Source organism: Rhopalosiphum padi, chromosome 4 (assembly GCF_020882245.1).
Source record: "Rhopalosiphum padi isolate XX-2018 chromosome 4, ASM2088224v1, whole genome shotgun sequence".
Lineage (NCBI taxonomy): Eukaryota > Metazoa > Arthropoda > Insecta > Hemiptera > Aphididae > Rhopalosiphum > Rhopalosiphum padi.
This window is the reverse complement of record NC_083600.1, coordinates 28,204,300-28,231,484: the sequence shown is the minus strand read 5'-3', so window position 1 is coordinate 28,231,484 and position 27,185 is coordinate 28,204,300. Positions and strand designations below refer to the sequence as shown.

At 33.7% G+C, this 27,185-nt stretch overlaps 3 protein-coding genes across 5 annotated transcripts; 2 read left to right on the top strand and 1 right to left on the bottom strand.

Annotated features, from left to right (window-relative positions):
- The first annotated feature begins 384 nt into the window (after positions 1–384).
- LOC132928988 (protein mothers against dpp-like) lies at positions 385–2,995 on the top strand. 2 transcript variants are annotated; one of them, XM_060993984.1, is made up of 7 exons: positions 385–499; positions 864–1,127; positions 1,193–1,364; positions 1,425–1,646; positions 1,713–1,813; positions 2,233–2,431; positions 2,502–2,995. In XM_060993984.1, exons 2-7 carry the CDS (start codon positions 873–875, stop codon positions 2,900–2,902), a joined length of 1,350 nt encoding a protein of 449 aa, XP_060849967.1. In that variant the 5' UTR covers positions 385–499; positions 864–872; the 3' UTR covers positions 2,903–2,995. The 2 variants fall into 2 exon arrangements, with proteins under 2 accessions (XP_060849967.1, XP_060849966.1); XM_060993983.1 differs by having other exon boundaries at positions 391–670.
- Positions 2,996–4,563: 1,568 nt separating this feature from the next.
- On the bottom strand, positions 4,564–7,889 carry LOC132928987 (GATA zinc finger domain-containing protein 14-like). Of its 2 annotated transcripts, none has more exons than XM_060993982.1 (4): positions 7,623–7,889; positions 6,870–6,938; positions 6,617–6,773; positions 4,564–5,948 (listed from the first exon to the last, which is right to left on the bottom strand). In XM_060993982.1, the coding sequence occupies exons 3-4, from the start codon at positions 6,734–6,736 to the stop codon at positions 4,692–4,694; spliced, it is 1,377 nt and encodes a 458-aa protein (XP_060849965.1). In that variant the 5' UTR covers positions 6,737–6,773; positions 6,870–6,938; positions 7,623–7,889; the 3' UTR covers positions 4,564–4,691. The 2 variants fall into 2 exon arrangements, with proteins under 2 accessions (XP_060849965.1, XP_060849964.1); XM_060993981.1 differs by lacking the exon at positions 7,623–7,889 and adding an exon at positions 7,003–7,616.
- Positions 7,890–8,694: 805 nt separating this feature from the next.
- LOC132930654 (uncharacterized) lies at positions 8,695–11,262 on the top strand. The gene is made up of 6 exons (XM_060996636.1): positions 8,695–8,952; positions 9,029–9,153; positions 9,920–10,002; positions 10,261–10,352; positions 10,441–10,586; positions 10,652–11,262. The coding sequence occupies exons 1-6, from the start codon at positions 8,869–8,871 to the stop codon at positions 10,683–10,685; spliced, it is 564 nt and encodes a 187-aa protein (XP_060852619.1). The 5' UTR covers positions 8,695–8,868; the 3' UTR covers positions 10,686–11,262.
- Positions 11,263–27,185: the final 15,923 nt, after the last annotated feature.

Here is a 27,185-nt window from a genome sequence, read left to right as displayed (position 1 = left end):
TAATACAGATTTATACGTAATATAATAATTAATGTTAAAAAAAATTATTACAAATCATACAAAATACAATTATGTGTTTTAAAATAGGTACCTATAGTGTACTTATATTGGTTAAAGCCTATAAGTAGAAAAAAAAACTATTTTCTGTTTAAAAGTGTTGCTGTTATCGGCATCCCAAAACGACGGAACATTCTGAACAGTACTCCTTAACAGTTAACACATGTATATTATAGATATATACATGTTTATAATTATAATTTTTATCAGCTATCCTGTCCTGTACTGCGCATGCGTGTAGTAAAAAATCAATACATTATCGATGTTATAGTGCATATAATTATCGATTTTATAATATTTAAAAAATGCGCACGCGCTAATTCCGTCATTCTACACTGTAAAACTTGAAAACTATTACAATATTCAATGCCGGATTTCAAACTATTGTTTTTTGAATATTTGCTCAATGAATAATATTCACTTTTAAAGCTAAAACATATAGGTATATAAATAGTGAAGTGTATTAACTTATTTGTAATTTATTTATTTACACAGTAATATGTATAATAAATAAATAAAAAACATAAATATATAAATTATTTATACACGTTTAGGAGTACATAAACTAATATTATACATTGTAGATTTATAAACCAAGTACCTATTAAACTTAGTAAGTATTGTTAGGAACTTTATATGCAATTAATTATTTGTATTTGTTATTTTATACTAATTACTTATAACTTACCTATTTACATATAGATATATATTAAATTTATAATTTATTAAATATTTAAATGTATGACAAGCAAATAGTGCACATAGAATTTAATATGTATAATATGTGTATTTTACTGCTTAAATAGGTAGTAATAATGGTTGAAGAAATGGATACAACAGGAGGTGCTTTGAATAGTTTATTTTCATTTACCAGCCCATCTGTAAAAAAACTACTAGGGTGGAAACAAGGAGATGAAGAAGAAAAATGGGCTGAAAAAGCTGTGGATGCACTGATGAAAAAGTTAAAAAAAACGAAAGGGGCAACTGAAGATTTACAAAAAGCTCTAAGTTCACCTGGACAACCAAGTAAATGTGTTACTATACCTAGAAGTCTTGATGGTAGATTGCAAGTAAGAACATATTATTTTATGTTTATTTACAATCATAAACTTGTATTAAAAGCTTGTAATCTTAGGTATCTCACAGAAAAGGTTTACCTCATGTTATATACTGCAGAGTATGGCGATGGCCTGATCTTCAGTCACACCATGAGCTTAAAGCAGTTGATCACTGTCAATTTCCATTCTCTGCTAAACAAAAAGATGTTTGCATAAATCCATACCACTATCAAAGAGTTGAAAGTCCGGGTAAAATCATAAAGTACACAATATTTATTAATGAATTTATAAACATTTTTTATTTGATAGTTTTACCGCCAGTACTAGTTCCTCGTCAAAGTGAGTATGCTCCACAACAGACATTGCAGCAATATCAGCCACCAATTGATGTTGGAATGCCAATTAATGTATCAATGAATACTGATGGATTCCCTGAAAGTGTATTAACTACTAATCAAACTACAACTAATGTTTCTAATCAAATTTCTTCTACAAATAACATTAATCCTTTTTCGGATACTTCTCTAATTGGTAGAGTATTTTAGAACAAAAGCTAAATGATTATATAGACCTTATTTTAACTTATAAATATTTCAGAGAATACTTCATTTTCTTCAGCAGATGATCCAAACAAAATAAATAATATCGATAAAAATACCAATTTAGAAGATCTTGATGGTATTCCAATAGTCTATCAAGTAATATATGTTTTTTTATTATTAATTAATTATTATTATTTAGAGGCTATGTATAAATATTTTAAGCTATGATAGTTTTAGTTATTAATATTAAAATAAAAACAAATATTATTGATTAAAAATTTGAAATATAAATAGATATATTTTTTGTTAGTAAATTATTTAATTACATTTGAACCATTTGACTATAAAAACAAATAAATAGTAAATAAGTATAACAATTAAATATTATAACAAATTGAACATATAACCTATTTAGTTTTTATTTATTCCCTGGTCATGAATGTAAAATGCTTATTATAAATTATTCATTATTAAAATAAATAATCAAGAAATTGTATTAAACAGTAATTCTATAATTTAAAACTGCTTATAAGAATAATAACAAATTGTTTAATACTTATTACTTTTTTTTTCAGGAACAACCTTGTTGGGCTAGTATAGCATATTACGAACTCAATTCTAGAGTAGGTGAAGTGTACCAATGTCATTCACCTCATGTGGTTGTGGATGGTTTTACAAACCCTAGAAATGATTTAAATCGATTTTGCCTTGGTCAGTTATCTAATGTAAATCGCAATTCAACTATTGAAAATACTAGACGACATATAGGCAAAGGTATTACTATATTTTATTCTAGTTTATCAAAATAAATCTATTTCAGTATTTATAATTAATTTTGTTTTAGGTGTTCAACTGTATTATGTTGGAGGTGAAGTCTTTGCTGAATGTTTATCTGACTCTGCTATATTTGTTCAATCACGTAATTGTAACCAACACCATGGTTTTCATCCATCTACAGTATGTAAAATACCACCAGGTTGTTCATTGCGTATATTTAACAATCAAGAATTTGCTGGACTTTTATCACAGTCAGTTAATCATGGGTTTGAGGCAGTTTTTGAATTAACCAAAATGTGTACAATACGTATGTCATTTGTAAAAGGCTGGGGGGCAGATTATCATCGTCAAGATGTAACAAGTACACCATGTTGGATTGAGATACATTTACATGGACCTTTACAATGGCTTGATAAGGTATTGACACAAATGGGAAAACCTCATGATGCTATAACATCACACTCTTAATATTAAGATATGTTTTTAAAATTTCATTTGATGATTCCTATGACCATTGAATTGGTAACTATTATTTTATAAAGTTTATTTTTTTTTAATACTTTGTGAAACTATTTGATTAATGGTTTAACTTGTAAATAAATATAAATATAATTTAAATATATATTTTTATATTATTAAGCTGTTTTTAAATATTTTTAGTAAATACAATTCATGTGTGAAAATTGCTTCAAATCAATAATGAATAAAAAATGTTAATTTATTTTTCAAATCTTATTTTTATGAATTACTTTTCAGAGAAATACATGTTTAAATAAATATATTGTATTTAAGATTGTGCTTTAATAATGAATTGATCAATTTTTTTTTTTTTTGTATAATATATAAAATGATTTTTTTATAATTGTGATTGGAAAAATAAAGAGTAATAAAATGCAGTAATGCTATATAATATAAAGATATTTATTTACCATTTATTAATTTAAGCAAGTGGCTTATTTGTTTAAAATTGAATGTTTATAACTTATAAATATTAAAATATATGACACCTCAGGGTCTATGTAATGAAATTGTTTTATTTTTATATTTACCAAATATTTGCTACTTATTGGTTATCGGAAATTATTGAGAATTCAATTCTGTTATTGTATCTAGAGATAACAACAGGTCAGCACTGCGTTAAATATTTTTTTAAACTTATTGTAATCTGCAAGACAAAGTAATATAAATAGATCAACTCTAAAAAACATTTTCACAAAGAAAATCTGGAATTTTCCATGCCTTTACTTACATTGACCTAAGTAATTTATTGAAAAGAAGTAGGCAATGAATCCTTGTTATACTTAAGAGGACGTAGAACCCACATGTGTTATCTCAGTCTTACACACGTGCAACATACCAAATTTTCATTCACCATTTTCAATATTATGCTGTTAGTTTTGATATTAGAGTGAACTGACCTATTATAAAATTTAAAGGTAAGATAATTATCCAGGGCCCCATGTAGCCTTTTATTGATATTATTATTTTTAAGTAAGTTATGATCTTTTTGAAACTGTATATTTTGTGATAACTGTGTGATAAAAAAATTATTTAAGATGAAAGATTTTAAATTAGTTATTTATAACCAACAAATAGTAATTATTTTAAAAATTTAATCAAATAAACATATAAATTGCTTAAAAAAATAATATCTGTTTTATACATTTAAACAAAATATTTATAATTATATTTAAGATGAAAGTCTTATAATATGCCCAATACTGGCTAAGATAAGTGACCCAATACCTTCACTCATTTTTTTAAAAATTAATCAAACCTAAACATGTTAAAATAAAATGTTAGGTTATTATTTTTATATTCTATATTAAATCGTAAGATTTTTAACCAACAATGTTAAATTAAACAAAATACAATTTTTTATATATACTTTATAGAAATATACTTAAAAAAAAATATTCCATTACACGGAATTTTTTTATTATAATAAAATTTAAAATAAGAACTATAACAATCGTTCAAGTTTTAACTTTGAAAAATTGATTTTGTACTTAAGTTTAAATATTTACTAAATAATAATATATGTGATGCATATACTTTAAATGAACATAGAATAATCATAAATCTGTTTCGAGATCTTTTTCTAACAGGTACATTAATGTACAAATTGATTATTTTGATAAATATAAAAATATTTATATAATGTAATTTTAATTTAAAAAAAAATATATACTTAACAGTTAACTTCAAAATTGTACAATGAGCTTATTCATAAAATTACATTAATAATTTATTAATTTTATGAATAATAATTATGTCTTGATCGGTCAGAACCCCCTCTGTTGTGACTTTTATTGCGGTTATGACCACTGTGTTCATTGTTTCGTTTATAAGGATGGTAAGAATTGTGCTGACGACTGCTAGATTCCATGTTCTGAGGATTGTTGTACTTATTATTGTTACGCCAGTTTTTGTCGCGTCTATAACCATCATTATAATTATTAGGAAATTCACTGCCATATTCTTGAATACCATTGTTTGATTTATCTTGGTTATAACTTCTATCAGCATAATTATTTTGATATTTAGTACTTGATTCACTGTAACGCTCCGAATTATAGTTATTTTTGCGAGGTTCTTTGTTTAAGTAACTATTACCATGTATGTTCTGATTTCTTTCTGACCATCGATTATTAGAATCTGATTCATAATTCTGTTGTCCAAGATCCCTACTGTTCTTATTTTTGTACATAGTATCTCTGAGATCTAATAATGACGTACATCCAGCATTAGTATTCATATCAATATGAAAATTAGAATCTAAGCGATTACGTTTCCTAAACATAGTATCTCTTAGGTCACGCACTAGCATATTATTATCTTTACCAGAATGTTTTTCATGCGTAGACATAGGTTCCTGATTGTGGTATGCACTTTCTTTTCGATTAAATGATGTATGATCATGGTGTTTACGATCATTATTTGGATTATTATAATATGAATCCCGTTCATAGTTAAACATCTCCATTGAACCAGAGCTGCTGTTGTGTTCAGAATTTTTATAATGTTTTTGACTGTGGTGAGATTTATCGATTGGATAATATTCACCACTATTTACTGAATTTTGGCGTTTAGAATTACGGGTATGATGTCTATATTTACTTGAATTAACTTTAGAACTACTTCTACGATCATAATTATCATGATTTTTACTATGACTATGATCTTCATGCATAGGTGGTTGAGGCAGACTTTCTGGAATGTTTTTCTCATCTAAACTTTGATCAATCCATTTACATTCAGTAGGACTATTTGGTTGACAGTTTTGTTCGACTTTAATTAACTGTTTAAAATAATTAAGTTGTTCATTAAAAACTGGATCTTCAAAGTGATTTGAGTAATTTTTTGTTATTATTGGCAACCCATACAACTTAGTGCCTTTAAAAATTTTTAAACTATCTTCCACTGAACTTGAATATTTGAACACAACCAAAGCAAAGTTTTCACATATTTCATTTTCGTCATATGCAAATTCTACATATTCAACTGGCCCTACCTTAAAAACAACCAAAAGAAAAAATCTAATTAATATTTAAGTGCATATTCATTTACTTAATTTTAAATATTTAAACATACAGAAAATAAAACAACATATTTGTTTATAAATAGAAAAATTAACAAAAAATCATAAAACTAATATAATATTAAAATAACAACGTGATAATATAATATTGCCATATTAGCATATACCTTAATACCTAAATAGGTTACATTAAAAACAAGATAACTATTATTTTACATTCCTCTTGTAGTTGGAAGTTAGATAATTTTTAGTAATAGTATATTACCTACCCGATATTTAATTTTTAGCCATAACACATATCATAAATGAAATGTAAAGAACAAATTAGTTTGTTAATTATAATTTTACAGATATTAAATAATCGATTTATTTATTTAAATACATGATAATAATAAAAATTATACAATCATCACAACAAAGCCACAAAAATAAATAAATATATGTAGATAAATATCATAATTAAAATTTGATTAAGATTATGTTAGTTGAATTATCTCTTGTTTCCAGCTACAAGTGTATATTATAGTAATATTTTATCTTGTATAATGTTACAATTTTATTTAATTGTTCCCAATCTAACAATTAATAAGATTTAATTAAATCTGTATAATTATAAGTTAATTTACATGTTTTATAATTACCTGGTAAAACAGTTCGGCTATATCTCTGCTGGACACTTTCGGATGAAGATTACCCACCCAAAGGGTTCTAACCCTTTTTTCAATTTCGTCATTATTGGTAACATCATCAGCAAAATCCATCACAAGACAATTTAAGTGTTTTACTCTCAACAGTCAACTAAAAACACAGTTTAATGAATAATTTAATTCAATATCATATATTCATATCAAATTTGAAATAAATACAATATGAACATTTAAATTTCAAACTTACTTTGACTTATGAGTTTATGACTCTTCAGGAAATAATCTATTGATAGTTGACGAATTGAAATTCCTCAATCTATAAAATACAAGATATGAAGTATGATTATAAGACAAACCAGTGAAATCGTGTTTTAACTTACAGTTAAGGTATAACAAAAAATAACATCAGATATGAATAATCAATGTCCAAAGAGTCGATAAAAAAAAAATTAATAATACGTTGTTTCTTATTTAATTTAATATTTAGGCAACAGTAAAATATTCAAAATAATATAATAAACCTTATCAGGTTTCAGGTATCAAATTTTGTAGATCACTATTGTTTTAAAAATTAAAACACGTTTGTCTTTGGCAACGTATATACACTATACTGGCATGCAGCTGCACCATCTATACAAACATATTTTGCTACTACCTACGACGTGTCATTCATAATTGGAAAGAAATTGTATACAAAAATACAAAATGTAAACACTAAACACTATGAGCGTTTAACATTGTACAATGTCAAAGACGACTAATCGAATAAAGAAATTTGTATCACCAAAACACCAACTACGGCAAACACCAATAAGTCTATTATATTATTCTTTAATTCAACTTATTGCTGTCATTGTCATAAACAGTTTTAAGTTTTAAAATTATAATTTATAACGCGGTTTTAAACATGATAAAATTAATAGGCATGAGGTATGATCACAAAATTGACACAAATTACATCTTCACAGCCTGCTCGCTGTGATACGCAATAGTGCAATACCTGGAAGAACTGAAAAATGGTGGGAGTCAGCCGCGTTACGTTTCATTAGTTGTTGATATTGTGGTATGATATTTCTACTATATACATTTAGGTTATAAGTATAACCTCAGATCATGAAATAAGCCGATCAAAGTACGTGGAAGTCTCCAACCAACAGATCCCATCCTCTAATGCGCGCGAACGATTAATATTCAATTTGTATTTTGTTCCGATCATACCTAACAGAAAAAAATATACCAAACGATAAAAAAATAACAAGAAATATAGTTTGTGAGTGTTCACATATTGTTCTTACGATTACAGCTGATATATTCAAGAAAAATTTAAAGATAAATCTTAAATCGTGCTACTTATTTGCAGATCAGTGGGCAGTAGGGTCTTCAAAGTTTAATAAATTACTTTAGTTTATGCGCTATTGCTATTGTGGTCATATGGCATATTAATTATTAGATATTTTTTAATATATTATACTTTGCATAATTGCATATTATCCTGTGGTATAACTGATGCATAATGCATATTGCATTGTATATAACGTTGCAAGCTTGCAGCAGTTGCAGCTGCTGCTTCATAAAAAAAAATGGCGAATAATGAGTATTCGCTTCCCATCTAATTATGTGTACCAAAAAACTAATATTAAGAGTAACCAAGTAAAAATAAATAATAATTTGAAAGTTAGATTTTCTTTTACTTTTATTCCATTTGTGTTTAATAACGTATTTACATTTTTTTATTATTAAAACTAAACTATATATAGTCAAATCTGCGGTGGAGACACACTGTAAAAAATATATTTATAATACATTCAAATAGATAAACAATACACAAACAATTTATAGATAATATTATTATTTATTAAAAAATTATTTTAATAATTATTAAAATATTTATTGATCTATTTATTCTATTATATAATATTATCTATAATCTGATTATATTATATTTTGTGGGCTGTAACTATTTCATATTTTCATAGGTATTTAATGTTCCAAAATGAATAATAAGTTATTTCATTGGCCATTATATTATCACAATAAAGTATAATCAATGCAATAATGTCATACAAATAAATATTAAATTGACATGATAAAGATTAAAGAATTATTAACAAATATTTAAATTTCTAAACATAAAACAAATAACAATTTTTATCAACTATAATACTAATAATATACGTTAATAATTTAACTTTAATAACTACGGTCTAGTTTAAATTTTATATATCAAAATTCAAAATATATTTTAAATGGCTTCAAAAAAGGCTATGAGTTTAGCAAAAGTGAAAGACGAATTAGTCGATGGCGTATACATCAGACCATCAAAGAAAAAAGTAACCTACTAATGTTTTTATAATTTACAATATATTTAAATTTACACAAAAAATTAATTATTGGTTTTTAAAAAAGATCATGACATCTCAAATTGTCACTAATGATGAGTTAACTAACTTGATTCAAGAACGTTTGGCTAATCGACGTACTGGTGAACGGACAGAATTTGCTAATCAATTAGCTAGAAAACTAATTAAAAAGTAAGCAAAATAGTGTTTAGCAATATACATATTTAAATATTAAATTTGAATATTTAAAGAACTTCCTTTGAAGTCTATTAATAACAATATATAGAATATGTTGGTTATTGGGACCATTGTTGCTTAGTTGCCTCTGTCGGTTGTTTAAGATTACTGACTAAAAATGCTTGAGGGTTTTATGTTATCCTTTTATTGCTTTATTTATACTTCAATTACCCAATTAATTAGTGTTTAATGGTTGATGTATTTTCACATTTTGTTTATTAGAGTAAAGTTGAATGTACAAAAAAATGTAATAAGATAAATATTGTAATAAATGCACCCATATTATTCTTTATAGATATGTAAATAGAGGATAATAAACTGGTAGATTTGAAACTGACAAACATTTTTATTTATTGATAAACCAATTCAATTTTTAAGTTTCGGGTGCAGAATATTACTACAAACTTACTGTTAAAATATGCAAAAGAAAAGAATCATTGTAAAAAGTAAGAGAGAGAGAGAGAGAGAGTACATAATAATTTTATAATGTAATTTGCTCTTAAAAATGTTGACAGGCGTACTATAGCTCTATTTCATCACTTATTTGAGAAAATAAACAATTATAAAATATTTAAATGGGAGAAGATTTGAGTGTTAATTGTAGACTAGTTATATGATACAGTTTCATTTCTTACTTAGATATATTAATATGAAAAAAGAAAATATTTTAATAAGTTATATCTTATATACCTAATATTTTAATTTTCTTTAATTTATTTAGATTACATGATCAAGATGCAAAGCTTCGAAAAACTAATGGTAAAAAAAGAGGTGGATTGGTTAATCAAATTAAAGATGATAAAAGTATGTACTAACTTACTTATGAATATTTAACAGATTTATCAGATATCTATAGTCTGTTCAGCGTTAAAATTTGCCGATTCTGCGCAACCCCCCACGTCACCATGCTATCAAAACTAGTTTGCTTATGGCTGGGTATCATTGGGGAATGCGCAGAAAAACTGATTTTGGTCGGTCTGCGGCGCGTTCTCTCGCTGGACAGAGTATACTATTAGAATTTTTGTGTTTTGAATAACAGTAAAATTTTACTTCAAATATTAGGTGGTCACTTAAACATGAAAATACTAAAAGAGGAAGATCTTTCTGAATCTGATTTAATTGATGATTTTGATGCAGATAATACTCCACCTCCTGTAATTAAAAATATATTTATATATGTTTGAATAAAATAAAATTTGATTATTATATGAAATATCTAATAAAAATTTTTAATCATTTTAGAAGAAGCGTGACCCACCTAAGATGACCTGTAAAGAAATGGCAATGACAATTATAAATTGCAAAAAAGTATTAGAAGACAAAACAACATTAGATAAAAAAGTTGCAAATAAATTTACATGTGCACTCAAGTCAAGATTAGCTCATAAGTAAGTTATATTATTATAAAATTAATTTTATAAATGTACAATTCTCATGTTATTCTTTTTTACAGATTAAAAAAAAAACCAAATGCTTCAAGTAAATAATTTATTATAGTATATTTGTATGCCTATCTTATTTATTTTGCTTACGGAGTTAGCAGATATCTATAAATATCTGTTTATTTATACATTGAGATTTAAGAATATAAATTTATTTTAAAATAACAATCATTAGTTTCTAAAATACCATAAACATAATTAGCCTAAAAATAAAAATGTCATCCCACATTGAGCTTTTTTGGAGTTGAAAAATCATTTTATAGAAAAGCGTGAGTATTTATATATTTAAATCCAGTTTTAGTTACCTACAACGGCTTTAAGGTAAATATGATACTAAGTGTAAGAAAGTCTTTAGTTTACTAAAAAATGTGTATATATATTTTAATTGTACCATAGGTTAGTATCTATTAATGTTCAACAATATTATCATTACATTCTAACTATTTGCTATTTACATAGATTGAAGTAAATAACACTTTAGATACACTACACCTATACAATTATTTTTCACTCATTATTTTAATTTTGATTCTCCTCAATAATTGTGGTAGAAGGAAGTGGTAAATAAGTATTTACTTGTCTCCTACTTTCATGCATCACTACTGAGTTAAATCCAAATATATATAAATATTATGAGTGATAAATGATAACATTGACATTATGTTATATATCTATAGTATTAATCTATACTATTAAGTAGTTAATACTGATTTTATGTACATTTTATTTTATTTGGTAAATTCAAATTGGTTAATTTTAAATTATCAAGTCCTTTCCTTATGAATTTAATCACTATACTAATTAATGTGTAAATTACCAACTTGTAAAGTTTTTTCTTTAAATTATTTTTTCAAAATATTGCATACAAATAAAATTAATATATTATTTTAATAAGTTTTATGAAAATATGTTATATTCAATTAATAATAGAAGAAAAATTATATTTTTAAACTGTAAATAGTATACATATTATATGTTTTAAATAACTCCGATATTATTGTAAAAAAAATTTAACTTATTTTTAAATTAAGTGAACGTTTATTGTTCTAATATATTGTGTTCAAAAATAAATAATGTTTTGTGTATTTAATATTATAAAATAAGTTTCAGATTATAAACAAATATTTTTTGAAAAATTTAACTGAGTAATTATTTATTTTATTTATTATCAAAATATAAACCATTATCCTATGTTGATGTAAAACAAGTATATGAATACATGTTCACTATGTAGTCCATCTACCTTCCATTACTTAAAAACTGTACAATCCATACAAGTTATGTATTATTATCAATGTTGTTATTACAGAAAAAATGAAAATAACATAAAATATAAAGAACTTTGATAATTTGGTGAAGAAAATAAATGGAAAATATTCATTAATATTGTTACTTGACTGGAATTAATTTTAATACATTTGTATGTCCTATATTAAACTTAAATAGTTATAACCTTATAACTTATAAGTCATAACATACATTTCAAGAAAATTACTTCTTCAATACTGATTAGTGATTGCTTTACATTTTAACCAATGTCAATACACAGTTGGTTGATGTATACCGCGTGCAGCGCCACATGTGAATTATTCTGACCCACTGTATTTAAGTTCTGCATTTGGATTTCTACAGATTGTTTAACAATATTGTTTGACCGAATTAAATTATTATTATTATTATAAGAACTTTCAGAACTAATGGTGTATAAGAACACAACCTATACTTTGTTGGAATTATCATATACCAATTGTTATTAGATCTAGATGTTAATGTTCAATAGTTGGCCAAAATTCCGGGTAGGTTATGTGTTATAAAAAATTGTAAGATTCATAATTTGATCAGTCGAAAAATAAAATTTAAGTTATCTATATCTTATTGTATAGAAATGGTAGTTCTATGCCTCTATCGTACCTAAATGTCTATACTCTATATACTTATGCACATATTAGTTGGCGGGCCTAAGTGTAAACTCAGCTTGAGATTACGAAAAGCAATTAATAAAATTAATCTGTTTTATTAAATTTATTAAAATCAATAAGAACCTGTTAAGTGTTAAAAGTGTCATAAAACTTCTATCAAAAAAGACCAATTTTAGTTTTAAAGGGTTTTCGGTTCTTTGCAGTTCAATTTTAGGCATGTAATTTTATTTTGATACACATAATATAAATTTAAACAAGACATTTAAAAGTATACAAGGTGAAGCAATTAAAAGTCTAATAATTACTTTAAAACGTTAAAACAAGTTATACCTAGTACCTACATAATTTGAGAAAAAAATTATTTAATAACTAAAATTAAATTAATACTAAACTAAATATTATTACTTTAATAATTTTAATTTTCAGAAAAGTTGACGGCTAAACCAACATTAATTAATTCAATGCCTGCAATACTTTAAACAGTTTAAACGTAATATTATAAAATTTTCACTGGTAATTAAAAGATGCGCGAAGACAAAAAAAAAATAATAGTAATATAAAAACCATACAATTTTAAATTAAATTGTAATACATCTAATTGCTGACGTATCTCGTCATGTATTTAGAAATTTTTTCAAATATTTTTGATGTAATGAGGAGTGTATGGATTGTCATTTATCTTTCCATCTTCCAGCTATGAGCTATTTATGCCACAACGGAATTTAAGAAAAATGGTAAAATGGTTTGGACTTGTAGAGTCGTAATATAATATATGTTTTATACATATAGCAATACATTATTTAAATTAAATTACAAAATAATTGAAAAAAACTTTGTTTATCGGAAAAATATCAATATGTCATTTATTAGAGTTAAATCGAAAGAAATATATTATATTTAAAAAAAGATTTCAATTTTCTCTTTATCGGACAATATTATAAAATTTCATTTATGATTCTAAGTCCGGACTATCCGTTCACATTCCACACTTTCAATCACATTACAATACGACATAACAGTACAACGATAAAATTGCATCACAAAATATAGACATCGATGAATTCATAAAAGAACTGAAAGCTTTCGTTAATGACAATGTACAAGGCTTGATGAATGATCTGTTGTTGCATCCGTTGTCCAGCGGAGACGAGCCGTCGTCGGAAATGGCAGTGCAGTCGGTCGAGTTGACACTCGATCGAAAAACGACTATCTTCGTTTCCGACGATGAGCTGGCTGGCGGTGACGAGCAGGCGATGGATATGGATACCGATATTGTGCCGGCAAAAGTAGAAGATGCGTTGCCCGAAGACTCACTGGCTGGCGGTGACGAGCAGGCGAAAGTACAAAATTCGTTGCCCGACGACTTACTGGCTGGTGTTGACGAGCAGGTGAAGCCGTGAAGGATATGGACACGATGCCGGTCTGCAGGAGAGAAGAAGCCCGAAACACTTGGGAATTTGGTCGGGTAGCTTCAACCGGGTGTGACCGGCATGGTCGGCATGCCACTCATCGCTCCTTGTCGTCGAAGATTTTCGACAGAGCGGAAACGAGTCCCGCGAGCTTTGCGGTTCGTGTGTTACATCCGGGGCGATTAGCAGGCATCCAACCCTACACCGGCTACACCCTCTTACCGAAGACGTCGGATAGGAAGACGGCGACGTATGATGGATAGGGAAGATACTGGAAAGAGCACGAACGGTGCGCGGCGGTAAGTCACCTGCGCGCGTTCTCCGACCACTCGCGACGGGGGTTTGCTGGAGTCGAATGTTCGGTGGTCGATGCGATTTACCCTCTGGCGGCACGACGGGCCCCGGCAGCTTTGGAGGAACGATTGACGACTGACGACGACGACGACGACAGGGCGCGCGTTTAGCCTGTACCGGAGAAGGCAACGATTGATTCGTTGTGCAACGCATACAAAACTAACTAAAATATTAATAATAATAATTTAAAAAACAATAAATTAAGCATTAATCTGATCGTAATGTTACGTACATTTATCACTGTGGTCTGTGAGAGACTTCCATGGCTCGACATCTTTTGTCACGTGATTATATGATATAATGGCCGATAGAGTAATAACGTCTATAATGTTACTGGCGTGATAGACAGCAGCAATAAAGTCGAAAGCGGTACCGACGAGGCCATCAACAACACAAACCTGCTATTTCACAAATTTCAGCGATGACCGATGGTGATAGTGATTTATTGATGGCAGAGACTTTACGGGTGATTTTCTAAAGGAATAAAAGTATCGTGCAGTGACAATCCTGCAGCTTGGTTTCCGATTCCGGGTACAGTGTGAGTGCACGGAATCGGTGGCGACCGGATACAGACATGAGTACGGCACGATGACCGACCAGACAAATGTTGTGAAGTCGTAATATTATAATGGTATCATATTTTTAACGAATAATTTATCTGGATTTTAATAGGCAACAGCTTTGGACCGGAAAACACTACGCGCTATCCGTGTTTTATTTATCTATATTTTGTATATATCTATATGACTATAATATATTTATTAATAATATTGTATATTTATGGGCCTTTTTATTTCGTTTGTTTATCCACAATGGCAAAGGTTCTTCTTCTTATTATTACTATATATTATTTAATCTTGATTTGTGAATGATATTTGTTTGATTATTGACACATTGTTACTTAACAATGATGTAACAATGTGATGGCAACAGACCAACACATTTCCAAAATATATTATTGTTACCATCTCTAATAGGTATATTCGAAGAGTAAGCAAACAAAACGGTTTATATATGGTTATGATCCACATAATATTATATATAACATAATCATACGTACGATCTATACATACACAATATACACACACAATCACGACGTGTTCATCCAGCGTGGTTGTGATTATCGTTGCGTTCGCTGTGTTTCGCTCCAACCGAAGTGGATCCGACCAAAACATTTTATATTGCAGATGTACTGTTCAGAACTACTGCCATTTTTTTTGTTTATATTCTCGCCGTTAAGGACCAGACGTTGTTGCAAGTGCGGGCGGCACATGAAAGAAGTAATTTAACCTCCACTGCAGGATACCGGACCGATATTTAAATCGCGGACCTTTAGCAACTCGTGATTGAAATTTATATTTGTCCTCCATGCATCCAGCGCGAACAGTGGAGTGCAGACAATACCAATATAGCGCGTCTGTCGTCATCTGAACTTAAGTAGATGTAAAATGTGTACCAGTATAGTTGTATGTGCGCGTTTATCTTGTCCACACTATTGCCGTGTGTATATACATACGGTGTGGTATGACTCACGTCTGTCTTAAAATATATTTTTTGTTATAACTACTTAGGCTGATGGTCCCTCGTTCACGCTACATCGTTTGCAGAAACTTTCTGTACAGTATAAGTACTTCAAAAGACGTAAAACTAGTTTTTACGGCAAAAAAATGAAAAAGTGACGAAAATCGACAAAAAAGGTAACGAAGGCATATAAAAAAAAAAAAATATCAAAAGTTCCGCGATTTTTTGCTCGCAATGTGTTTCGACTACACTACTAACAACGCCTGAAAAGTTTCAGAGTCCAAAACCAAATCCGTCACTCCAAAAATGTGCATACGAGTTTTTTTCAAAAATGTGGTGTTTAGTGATTTTAAGTATGTTAAATTTTGATTTTCGCAAATTTTTTGTTATAACTACTTAGGCTGATGGTCCCTCGTTCACGCTACATCGTTTGCAGAAACTTTCTGTACGGTATAAGTACTTCAAAATACGTAAAACTAGTTTCTACGGCAAAAAAATGAAAAAGTAACGAAAATCGACAAAAAAGTGACGAAGGCATATAAAATAAAAAAAAATATCAAAAGTTCCGCGATTTTTTGCTCGCAATGTGTTGCGACTACACTACTAACATCGCCTGAAAAGTTTCAGAGTCCAAAACCAAATCCTCCACCCCAAAAATGTGCATACGAGTTTTTTTCAAAAATGTGGTGTTTAGTGATTTTAAGTATGTTAAATTTGGATTTTCGCAAATTTTTTGTTATAACTACTTAGGCTGATGGTCCCTCGTTCACGCTACATCGTTTGCAGAAACTTTCTGTACGGTATAAGTACTTCAAAATACGTAAAACTAGTTTTTACGGCAAAAAAATGAAAAAGTGACGAAAATCGACAAAAAAGGTAACGAAGACATATAAAATAAAAAAAAAATATCAAAAGTTCCACGATTTTTTGCTCGCAATGTGTTTCGACTACACTACTAACAACGCCTGAAAAGTTTCAGAGTCCAAAACCAAATCCTCCACCCCAAAAATGTGCATACGAGTTTTTTTCAAAAATGTGGTGTTTAGTGATTTTAAGTATGTTAAATTTGGATTTTCGCAAATTTTTTGTTATAACTACTTAGGCTGATGGCCCCTCGTTCACGTTACATCGTTTGCAGAAACTTTCTGTACGGTATAAGCACTTCAAAAGACGTAAAACTAGTTTTTACGGCAAAAAAATGAAAAAGTGACGAAAATCGACAAAAAAGGTAACGAAGGCATATAAAATAAAAAAAAAATATCAAAAGTTCCGCGATTTTTTGCTCGCAATGTGTTTCGACTACACTACTAACAACGCCTGAAAAGTTTCAGAGTCCAAAACCAAATCCTCCACCCCAAAAATGTGCATACGAGTTTTTTTCAAAAATGTGGTGTTTAGTGATTTTAAGTATGTTAAATTTGGATTTTCGCAAATTTTTTGTTATAACTACTTAGGCTGATGGTCCCTCGTTCACGCTACATCGTTTGTAGAAACTTTCTGTACGGTATAAGTACTTCAAAAGACGTAAAACTAGTTTTTACGGCAAAAAAATGAAAAAGTGACGAAAATCGACAAAAAAGGTAACGAAGACATATAAAATAAAAAAAAAATATCAAAAGTTCCACGATTTTTTGCTCGCAATGTGTTTCGACTACACTACTAACAACGCCTGAAAAGTTTCAGAGTCCAAAACCAAATCCTCCACCCCAAAAATGTGCATACGAGTTTTTTTCAAAAATGTGGTGTTTAGTGATTTTAAGTATGTTAAATTTAGATTTTCGCAAATTTTTTGTTATTACTACTTAGGCTGATGGTCCCTCGTTCACGCTACATCGTTTGCAGAAACTTTCTGTACGGTATAAGTACTTCAAAATACGTAAAACTAGTTTTTACGGCAAAAAAATGAAAAAGTAACGAAAATCGACAAAAAAGTGACGAAGGCATATAAAATAAAAAAAAATATCAAAAGTTCCGCGATTTTTTGCTCGCAATGTGTTGCGACTACACTACTAACATCGCCTGAAAAGTTTCAGAGTCCAAAACCAAATCCTCCACCCCAAAAATGTGCATACGAGTTTTTTTCAAAAATGTGGTGTTTAGTGATTTTAAGTATGTTAAATTTGGATTTTCGCAAATTTTTTGTTATAACTACTTAGGCTGATGGTCCCTCGTTCACGCTACATCGTTTGCAGAAACTTTCTGTACGGTATAAGTACTTCAAAATACGTAAAACTAGTTTTTACGGCAAAAAAATGAAAAAGTAACGAAAATCGACAAAAAAGTGATGAAGGCATATAAAATAAAAAAAAATATCAAAAGTTCCGCGATTTTTTGCTCGCAATGTGTTGCGACTACACTACTAACATCGCCTGAAAAGTTTCAGAGTCCAAAACCAAATCCTCCACCGCAAAAATGTGCATACGAGTTTTTTTCAAAAATGTGGTGTTTAGTGATTTTAAGTATGTTAAATTTCAGTTCAGCGGTGGCTGTCTTAGTGGTAGCATGCGTAATAGCACTGTTCTAATATTATTGCGCCTCCAGCTGACAATTGTTAACAGTTTTTTGTGATTTTTGTACCTAGAGGTGCCTGAAAAGTGCGCGCGAGGATCGGTGTCGATTTTGAGTCGGTCCTATAAGAACTTTCCCCATAAGGGCAGTTTTAAGTTAGGTTTGTACGACTACTGATTAAGGTAAGAGTAACATTTACTACTTTTCTTATCGGCCCGCGGTCGGCCAAAGGTCAACCGGCGAACGGTCGTCGCCGCTATCGCCGAGCTCGTTATCGCGATTTCGGGCGGCGCGCAGCTGAAACAGCTATATAAACAAATAGCACACGGAACCGCTCAGACTACCTGCACACTGTATATTATACAGGGTGACGCGTAGTTAGAAAGCTCTGAGCCGCAGGAGCATGAATCACGGCAACCTCGAGGTCGATGATGTCGTCATGGAAATTGAATCTGGTGTCTCGGGTGCCGGGATGGCTGGGCCACCAAGTCCCGGACTGGTGGGCGCTAGATCGTGTACCGACGGGGAAACGACACCAGTGATGGGTATTAAAAGAAAGTGCACAATCCCCACACTCACCTCCACTGTGGGGGGCAGTGAGAACCAGATTGAGGCTGGACTGGCGTACATAAAATCTTCGCTAAAAACAGCAATGAACGAAGTGAGATCAGGGGGCGATAAATCGGCGTCCAACCGACTCATGAAGTTGCTTGAAGATATCTATGACACCGTGGCTCCGATGCTAACAAAAAAGGGTAAATTGAGATCACCACTTCTCCCCCCAGCTAAGAAATTGAGAGATGTACTAGTGACCGGCTCAGTGGACAAGGGCCTCAGCAGGCCGGAGATGGTGGACGTCGGAACTGACACCGTTCTGACTCCTAATTGGTGGGAGAGTGAGCAGGAGCGCCGGAAGAAGGAGTCGTCAAGACGTCGCGCAGCCAAGGCAGGTGCACGGGGGCCATCAGCAGTGGAAAATCATGCCGATACTGGAGCTGATTCGGCGATGGAGACGGATGGCGAAGGGTGGAGGGAAGTTGTTGGCAGGAAAGCAACTGCAGCTCCGCACAGTGGAAGAGCAATGGGCCTTCCTATACCTATGAGGACTGGGGCGAAGTTCAGGGCTAAGCCTCCGGCGGTTTTAGTCAAGGTGGCTGCCGGCTCGTCGTACGCTGACACCGTTCGTGCAGTAAGGAATAACAGCGAGGTGAACTTGGTTGAGCTGGGAGCTCAGGTTACTGGCATGCGCAAAACCAGGGATGGGCACTTGCTGGTTGAGTTAGCCAAAGGTGCGGGATCTGTAGTAGCAGCCCAGAAATTGTCGTCGGCCATAGCCACCAGGCTGGGTGATGCGGTTGGAGGAGTGTCACAGCTTAGCCAGTTTACTGTTGTTGAGATTGTTGACCTCGACGCAGTGACGACCGAGGGTGAGGTTCTTTCGGCATTGCGGGCGGCAATACCCGGATCCGAAGATGACCAAGCTGCAATTTGCGAACGACAGGCAGTTCAAATCACTGGCCTTTGGTCCACCATGTCCGGCCAGCAAATTGCTACCGCCAGAATGACTAGAGCTTCTGCCGCTATTGTAACTCGCGTCCCTATTGGATGGACAATGTGCCGCGTTCGTCCTAGGCGTCCTGAACCCGAAAAGTGCTTTAGATGTCACGGATTCGGTCATCGGAGTGATAATTGTTCCGGGCCCGACTTATCGTTGAATTGCAGACGCTGTGGAGAACCAGGACACGAACTTAAAGACTGTTTGGCGGAAAAGGACCGATGTGTTGCATGTGAGAGAGCAGGCATTGAACGTTTTGAACATAAGCCAGGTTCAGGTATGTGCAAAGCCAGGAAGGAGGCGCTCAAGATACTTGCTGGGCACAATTCGCAAGCGCAGTCTCGGCGGGAAGCCAGCGGAGATGGATCACGCTCTAAGCAATGATTCACTGCTTGCAAATCAACCTCCACACCGACTGGGCTGCCCAACAGCTACTTTCCCGAACCGTGCTGAACATGGACATTGGCCTCCTCATCCTCAGTGAGCACAACAGATCCCCATGTAACCACCCCAGCTGGGCTTCTAGTTCAGACGGGAGGTGCTCAATAGCACTGACCACCATTGCGGGCATTGTGGCGGAGGAGACTGGTTCTGGCCCGGGCTTTGCATGGCTCCGATTTGGGAATGTTAGAGCATTCAGCTGCTACTGGACCCCCAACGGCGACTCTGCAGAGGACCGCCTGAATGCCTTTAAGGGATTCCTGGATGGTCTTGAACAAGCTATAAGACAGGGGGAAAGAGAGAATGAAACTCTCCTGGTTGCTGGTGACTTTAATGCTAAGTCCACGTACTGGGGCTCTAGTGTAGATGATAGTAAAGGAGAAGCTCTTGAATCCTTTGCCGCAAGTCTTGGACTCTGGGCCAACAACGTTGGAAGCCACCCTACCTTCCAGAGAGGGGCGTCTTCTTCGGTCATTGATGTAACCTTCTCGGGCCCGGGCCCCTACGAGGTAGTGGACTGGGAGGTCCTCGATGACTATTCCGGTAGCGACCACAACTACATCACATTCAACCTCATTCCCTACTCGCGAACACTTAACGATAACGTACCCATGGGACGGGGTGTACATCTAGGATGGGCCACACGTAAGCTCGATTATGCTGCGCTCTCTCGAAAGTTGGATGAGGGACCACCGGTTTTGGAGGAGCCTGCTTCGGTGGATGACGCAGCAGAGGTTCTCAACAACTATCTGGTTAATGCCTGCGATTCTTGTATGCCCAGAAGAGTCTACGGAGCCCACAAACGGAAAGCAGTTCATTGGTGGAACCATGAGATTGCCGACCTTAGAGCCAAATGCATAAGGAATAGGCGCATATATCTCAGAGTGGTTAAGAGACAAGGCCCTGATGGCAGTACAGCGGAAAGAATTGCCTTCAGAGAGGCACGCAAGGCTTTACGCGTTTCCATCCGTAAGTCACAGAAGCTTAGCTGGGCTGCTCTTTGCGCATCGGTAGATAACGATCCCTGGGGTGTGCCATACAGAATTGTTTCGGGGCGGCTGGGCAGACAGCCACCAGGTTTAGCTGCAATAGGACGCGAAAACGAGATTGCTGATCACCTATTTCCCACTATGCCAATTATCAATTGGCAATGTGTGCCGATGGATAGCCAAGTAGATCCTAGCTTTCCAACCACCACTGCCGAAGGTTACAACTTAAATCATGGTAATGAGTGCCCACCTATAACCACAGAGGAGTCCAGGCTAACAGTCTCACGACTGTCAAGGGGTAAAGCGACCGGGCTGGATGGGATTCCTAATGAGATGCTTTCGCTGATTGCCAATAGGTCCCCCGATATATTTGTTAAAATGTACAATAGATGTTTAAGTGAGTCAGTTTTTCCTGTTAGGTGGAAAAGGGCCAGACTCCTACTTCTTCATAAAGGACCGGACAAGCCAGTATCTAATCCATCTAGCTTTCGGCCTCTCTGCATGCTAGACACCACTGGGAAATTATTTGAGAGGATCCTCCTACTCAGGCTTAACGATCACTTAGAGAGGGCTGGTGGACTCAGTATCAACCAGTTTGGCTTCCGAAGGGGTTGCTCCACCGAGGACGCCATCAAAAAGGTTCTTGACCTGGCTAAGTGGGCCAATCATGGACCCTCAAGAAATCAGGAACTATGCGTCCTAGTGGCACTCGACGTTCAGAATGCCTTCAACTCTGCGCCATGGAAGCACGTGGATGAGGCTCTTCGACGCAGAGGAGTCCCCCGATACCTCCTAAAAATTTTACGGTCATACATGGAGGATCGTACAATTACCATTAGAACAACCGATGGGAACAGCATTGACAGGCCGGTCACAGGGGGTGTTCCGCAGGGGTCGGTCCTCGGCCCCACATTGTGGAATGTATTCTATGATGACATTCTCAGGATGGACGTTCCGGAGGGGGTTCAGCTTGTCGGCTTCGCAGATGATCTAGCCCTACTCGCAGTTGGAGAGACTTCAGACACCTTGGAAGAGGTGGTCAACCCCACATTAGACGCTATTGATGGCTGGATGGGCGCTCACGGACTTCAACTAGCACGGCACAAGACAGAGGCCATCATGCTGACTAAGAAGTGGGCGTATCGGGATCCGGTTTTCGTTGTAGGGGGTCACACAGTTCCTTTGTTAAGGAAATTGCGATACCTGGGACTCCATCTGGACTCGCACCTTACTTTCAGTGGACACTTCACTACTGTTTCGGGGAAGGCGTCCCAGGCAGCGCTGGCTATAGGACGGCTCATGCCCAACCTTGGAGGACCCTCACAGGCTAAGAGAACGCTGCTAATGTCTGTGGTGAACAGCAGGCTGCTGTACGCCTGTCCAACGTGGGCGGAAAGAGCATGCAAGTACGCTATCTGTCGAAACCTTATGATCCGGGCACAGAGGATTGCGGCTCTCAGAGTCACGAGGGCCTACCGCACAGTCTCGGCTGAGGCAGCCTTATTTCTGGCGGGAACTCCTCCGGGTGATCTTCTTGCTTTGGAACGCAAAAGAGTCCGAAGTAAACTTGACGACCCGGACAGAGCTGATTCTAAGGATGAAATCCGGAGAGCAGAGCGAGACATCTTGCTTGCTGCCTGGTCGAACAGATGGAGTCGGGGCGTTGGAGGCGCCTGGACGCGCACGATTCTTCCGGACCTGATGAGATGGACGAAAAGATGCCCCAAAGACCTCACGTTTCATGTAACACAGGCTCTTACTGGACACGGGTGTTTCAGGTATTACCTACACAGGATGAAGCGCGCTCCTGATGCGGCTTGTCTGTACTGCCAACACCCTGAGGACACTGTGGAACACACGATATTTGATTGTGCTTACTGGGATCCGCTTCGGCTGCCAGTGAAGATGTTTGTTGGTAACCGAAATATAACTCCGGGAGACGTTCAGGATTTGCTGTGCGGCCCCTCTGATGTCCCGTTCAGCGAGAACGACCGGCTACGGGCTGCCTCCCAACGTGCCACTCAGTCCTTTTATGACATGGTTGACAACATTTTAAGCTGCAAGGAGCGTGATGAAAGGGTAGCTGAGGCCGAACGAAGAGCGAATCCAGTGGCAGCCGCTCCAACTGACTGACTTTATTATTGTATCGCATTGTATTACATTGTATTGTACCTATTGTATTAATGTTATTTTTAAGGTGAAGCAACCATAATTAGTTATATGTTAAGAATGTGCATGTATTAATGTTTTTATTAAATATTAATAAACGATGGCAGCAGAGGAGTAGTAGTGTTCACACAGATCCTCCTCTGCTGTCGGTTCAAACGGAAAAAAAAAAAAAAAAAAAAAGTATGTTAAATTTTGATTTTCGCAAATTTTTTGTTATAACTACTTAGGCTGATGGTCCCTCGTTCACGCTACATCGTTTGCAGAAACTTTCTGTACGGTATAAGCACTTCAAAAGACGTTAAATTAGTTTTAACGGCAAAAAAAATGAAAAAGTAACGAAAATCGACAAAAAAGTGACGAAGGCAAATAAAATAAAAAAAAATATCAAAAGTTCCGCGATTTTTTGCTCGCAATGTGTTGCGACTACACTACTAACATCGCCTGAAAAGTTTCAGAGTCCAAAACCAAATCCTCCACCCCAAAAATGTGCATACGAGTTTTTTTCAAAAATGTGGTGTTTAGTGATTTTAAGTATGTTAAATTTGGATTTTCGCAAATTTTTTGTTATAACTACTTAGGCTGATGGTCCCTCGATCACGCTACATCGTTTGCAGAAACTTTCTGTACGGTATAAGCACTTCAAAAGACGTAAAACTAGTTTTACGGCAAAAAAAATGAAAAAGTAACGAAAATCGACAAAAAAGTGACGAAGGCAAATAAAATAAAAAAAAAATATCAAAAGTTCCGCGATTTTTTGCTCGCAATGTGTTTCGACTACATTACTTACAACGCCTGAAAAGTTTCAGAGTCCAAAACCAAATCCTCCACCCCAAAAATGTGCATACGAGTTTTTTTCAAAAATGTGGTGTTTAGTGATTTTAAGTATGTTAAATTTGGATTTTCGCAAATTTTTTGTTATAACTACTTAGGCTGATGGCCCCCTCGTTCACGTTACATCGTTTGCAGAAACTTTCTGTACGGTATAAGCACTTCAAAAGACGTAAAACTAGTTTTTACGGCAAAAAAATGAAAAAGTGACGAAAATCGACAAAAAAGGTAACGAAGGCATATAAAATAAAAAAAAAATATCAAAAGTTCCGCGATTTTTTGCTCGCAATGTGTTTCGACTACACTACTAACAACGCCTGAAAAGTTTCAGAGTCCAAAACCAAATCCTCCACCCCAAAAATGTGCATACGAGTTTTTTTCAAAAATGTGGTGTTTAGTGATTTTAAGTATGTTAAATTTGGATTTTCGCAAATTTTTTGTTATAACTACTTAGGCTGATGGTCCCTCGATCACGCTACATCGTTTGCAGAAACTTTCTGTACGGTATAAGCACTTCAAAAGACGTAAAACTAGTTTTACGGCAAAAAAATGAAAAAGTAACGAAAATCGACAAAAAAGTGACGAAGGCAAATAAAATAAAAAAAAAATATCAAAAGTTCCGCGATTTTTTGCTCGCAATGTGTTTCGACTACATTACTTACAACGCCTGAAAAGTTTCAGAGTCCAAAACCAAATCCTCCACCCCAAAAATGTGCATACGAGTTTTTTTCAAAAATGTGGTGTTTAGTGATTTTAAGTATGTTAAATTTGGATTTTCGCAAATTTTTTGTTATAACTACTTAGGCTGATGGCCCCTCGTTCACGTTACATCGTTTGCAGAAACTTTCTGTACGGTATAAGCACTTCAAAAGACGTAAAACTAGTTTTTACGGCAAAAAAATGAAAAAGTGACGAAAATCGACAAAAAAGGTAACGAAGGCATATAAAATAAAAAAAAAATATCAAAAGTTCCGCGATTTTTTGCTCGCAATGTGTTTCGACTACACTACTAACAACGCCTGAAAAGTTTCAGAGTCCAAAACCAAATCCTCCACCCCAAAAATGTGCATACGAGTTTTTTTCAAAAATGTGGTGTTTAGTGATTTTAAGTATGTTAAATTTGGATTTTCGCAAATTTTTTGTTATAACTACTTAGGCTGATGGTCCCTCGTTCACGCTACATCGTTTGTAGAAACTTTCTGTACGGTATAAGTACTTCAAAATACGTAAAACTAGTTTTTACGGCAAAAAAATGAAAAAGTAACGAAAATCGACAAAAAAGTGACGAAGGCATATAAAATAAAAAAAAATATCAAAAGTTCCGCGATTTTTTGCTAGCAATGTGTTTCAACTACACTACTAACAACGCCTGAAAAGTTTCAGAGTCCAAAACCAAATCCTCCACCCCAAAAATGTGCATACGAGTTTTTTTCAAAAATGTGGTGTTTAGTGATTTTAAGTATGTTAAATTTGGATTTTCGCAAATTTTTTGTTATAACTACTTAGGCTGATGGTCCCTCGTGCACGCTACATCGTTTGCAGAAACTTTCTGTACGGTATAAGTACTTCAAAAGACGTAAAACTAGTTTTTACGGCAAAAAAATGAAAAAGTGACGAAAATCGACAAAAAAGGTAACGAAGACATATAAAATAAAAAAAAAATATCAAAAGTTCCACGATTTTTTGCTCGCAATGTGTTTCGACTACACTACTAACAACGCCTGAAAAGTTTCAGAGTCCAAAACCAAATCCTCCACCCCAAAAATGTGCATACGAGTTTTTTTCAAAAATGTGGTGTTTAGTGATTTTAAGTATGTTAAATTTGGATTTTCGCAAATTTTTTGTTATAACTACTTAGGCTGATGGTCCCTCGATCACGCTACATCGTTTGCAGAAACTTTCTGTACGGTATAAGCACTTCAAAAGACGTAAAACTAGTTTTTACGGCAAAAAAAATGAAAAAGTAACGAAAATCGACAAAAAAGTGACGAAGGCATATAAAATAAAAAAAAATATCAAAAGTTCCGCGATTTTTTGCTCGCAATGTGTTGCGACTACACTACTAACATCGCCTGAAAAGTTTCAGAGTCCAAAACCAAATCCTCCACCCCAAAAATGTGCATACGAGTTTTTTTCAAAAATGTGGTGTTTAGTGATTTTAAGTATGTTAAATTTGGATTTTCGCAAATTTTTTGTTATAACTACTTAGGCTGATGGTCCCTCGTTCACGCTACATCGTTTGTAGAAACTTTCTGTACGGTATAAGTACTTCAAAATACGTAAAACTAGTTTTTACGGCAAAAAAAATGAAAAAGTAACGAAAATCGACAAAAAAGTGACGAAGGCATATAAAATAAAAAAAAAATATCAAAAGTTCCGCGATTTTTTGCTCGCAATGTGTTTCAACTACACTACTAACAACGCCTGAAAAGTTTCAGAGTCCAAAACCAAATCCTCCACCCCAAAAATGTGCATACGAGTTTTTTTCAAAAATGTGGTGTTTAGTGATTTTAAGTATGTTAAATTTGGATTTTCGCAAATTTTTTGTTATAACTACTTAGGCTGATGGTCCCTCGTGCACGCTACATCGTTTGCAGAAACTTTCTGTACGGTATAAGTACTTCAAAAGACGTAAAACTAGTTTTTACGGCAAAAAAAATGAAAAAGTGACGAAAATCGACAAAAAAGGTAACGAAGACATATAAAATAAAAAAAAAATATCAAAAGTTCCACGATTTTTTGCTCGCAATGTGTTTCGACTACACTACTAACAACGCCTGAAAAGTTTCAGAGTCCAAAACCAAATCCTCCACCCCAAAAATGTGCATACGAGTTTTTTTCAAAAATGTGGT

Bases quoted from the DNA above. Each gene is read 5' to 3' on its own strand.
- LOC132930654 (XM_060996636.1), top strand. From the start codon at position 8,869: ATGGCTTCAAAAAAGGCTATGAGTTTAGCAAAAGTGAAAGACGAATTA. The intron at 10,003-10,260 runs GTATGTACTAAC...TTCAAATATTAG, and splicing joins TCAAATTAAAGATGATAAAA to GTGGTCACTTAAACATGAAA. The intron at 10,353-10,440 runs GTAATTAAAAAT...TAATCATTTTAG, and splicing joins CAGATAATACTCCACCTCCT to AAGAAGCGTGACCCACCTAA.
- LOC132928987 (XM_060993982.1), bottom strand. From the start codon at position 6,736: ATGGATTTTGCTGATGATGTTACCAATAATGACGAAATTGAAAAAAGG. The intron at 5,949-6,616 runs GTAATTATAAAA...GTTGTTTTTAAG, and splicing joins TAGCCGAACTGTTTTACCAG to GTAGGGCCAGTTGAATATGT.
- LOC132928988 (XM_060993984.1), top strand. From the start codon at position 873: ATGGTTGAAGAAATGGATACAACAGGAGGTGCTTTGAATAGTTTATTT. The intron at 1,647-1,712 runs GTAGAGTATTTT...TAAATATTTCAG, and splicing joins TTCGGATACTTCTCTAATTG to AGAATACTTCATTTTCTTCA. The intron at 2,432-2,501 runs GTATTACTATAT...ATTTTGTTTTAG, and splicing joins TAGACGACATATAGGCAAAG to GTGTTCAACTGTATTATGTT.